Source organism: Penaeus monodon, chromosome 19, assembly GCF_015228065.2.
Source record: "Penaeus monodon isolate SGIC_2016 chromosome 19, NSTDA_Pmon_1, whole genome shotgun sequence".
NCBI lineage: Eukaryota > Metazoa > Arthropoda > Malacostraca > Decapoda > Penaeidae > Penaeus > Penaeus monodon.
The window spans coordinates 47,419,103-47,421,029 of record NC_051404.1 but is presented as its reverse complement, the minus strand read 5'-3'; the positions used below and the strand labels follow the sequence as shown (position 1 = coordinate 47,421,029).

The 1,927-nt window shown below is 38.5% G+C and overlaps 1 protein-coding gene across 1 annotated transcript in view; it reads right to left on the bottom strand.

Moving 5' to 3' along the window:
* Nucleotides 1-1,927, bottom strand: part of LOC119585269 — a gene marked incomplete in the record, with an annotated part of 28,795 nt that overhangs the window by 18,553 nt on the left and 8,315 nt on the right. Inside the window, 1 exon segment of the mRNA XM_037933944.1 lies at nt 319-1,868. Coding sequence (XP_037789872.1) covers nt 319-1,857 — 1,539 coding nt within the window.

Genomic DNA, 1,927 nt, shown 5'->3' with positions numbered 1-1,927 from the left:
GTGATACGACACTGTCACTTAGTTTTGTTTGTTTTTTTTTGTCAGTAAAAGGGGGAAAAAAGTCATAGAATTGGTGGGTTACAAAACTCTACACCCCTATCCACACAAGCCTATGTGAGTTCTGTATCATTCATTTGATGTGACAGCAAAAGACCGAGAAATGGTGAATCAAGCCCTGTGTATCTTTGAATCAGACATTGATACACAATAGTACAATGATACATTACATGAATATGCAATGAGTGTGTGCACACCTTCAAAAATAGTCTATAGCATTCTACTACTGAAATACTAAAACGGAATAGTGTCACACATTACCTTGAGTACCTCTCCTGTCGAAAATTTCAGAGTGAGATCACATTCTTGCTCCTGATCAAAAAGAACTTCCAGTCTCTGTAACAAATAGGCTCCCCAGTTGTCAACACGCAGAGAACTTGTTGTCACTTGACTTTGGCCCCCTGTTGGAACTTGAATATTTTCTCTCTTCTTCTGTTTGGTAGCATTAGTGGTATTATTACTTTGAAGAGTAGGAGAGTTCTCTTTCTCTACTGTCAAGGGATCTGATCCACTTTCTTCTAAATCAACTATTGGAATATTAGAGTCTTTATGAAGCTCTTGCTCAACAATGCACCTTCCTTCTCTTACAGTTTTTCTCTCCTGTTCAAGGAAATCAAGGTTCAATTTTGAAGTAGCACTAACTGAATCTATACCTTTCTCTACTTTTAGATTTCTGTTATGGCCGCAGAAATCAGATCTATCTTGTGAATCATGATTGAAGGAGGCTGAAGACATTGGAGGTATTACAGCAGAACATGACTGATTATTCTTGCCTGACCTTTCGAAGTCTAGAGTTAGAGGCATATCATCACTTGCATCTTGATTTGAAAAGGATAGCTGTGGGTGAGTTACAACTGTGGCAGCATTAGCCTCTGTGGATGAAGTATTTGCTTCTAAGTTTGGCATAACTTGAAAACCACTATTCAAATTCTGAGCTGATGTATGGACAACCCTAGATCCAAGAGAGACTGGAATGTTTGATGATATTGTTGCCAATACATTCACATTTCCCACAGTTATTCCTTGATGCTCTGTGTTGGGCAGGGTTCCACAATAAGGTAACGAATTTGGTGAATTTCCACTTTCTATTTTTTTTTCTCCCACTTTCCCATTTTCACTAGTAGTGTTAAAGTTTGAGTTAAGGCAACCTATGTTTCCAAATTCTACATGTTTTGCCATTACCTGTGTTGACAAATTACCATTGCTGATAACCCCCTCATTTATACTTGCATCATTTCCTTCTTCTGTGCTCTCTCTTCCTTGTTTTTGAGTACTTCTACCTTCATTATGTAAACTAGACACTACACTTAACCTCTCTTCTAATTCAGTATCAACAGCCTTTTCAACAGCAGTACCAATATCCTTTACATTCTCATCGATGACCAGATCAGCATTTGAATAACGGTGCCTGAGACTTCTTGTCCTTGATCGTTCTTTTTTGGTATTTCTATTTTTCATTCCCGATGAGTAAGTTTTCTTAACATAACTAGCAAGATTCTGGTCATTATCACAGCTTGCAGTAATCAAGCATGACTGGAGACTCCCAACTTTATCACAACTGAAGGCATTACCAGGCTGATCACAGTGGACCTCTGAACTAGGGTCTGTGCTTGTTGTTGCATTCACTGCTGTACTAGTTAACTTTGTACTGGAACTTTTATGTCTGGTTCCCTCCTTTGATTTCTTTCTCCTCTTTGCTCCTGCGGCTGAAACTTCTGAAGCAAATCCTTCCTCTTCCTCTTCAGTGAATTCTGTCCTTTCATGTCTACGTTTCTTTGAACTTTTACTCTTGGACTCCATGTTGCCTTAGTCTGGAAAAGTATAGTTAGCTTGAAATATCTTAAAACAGAACATGCCAATATCACATACC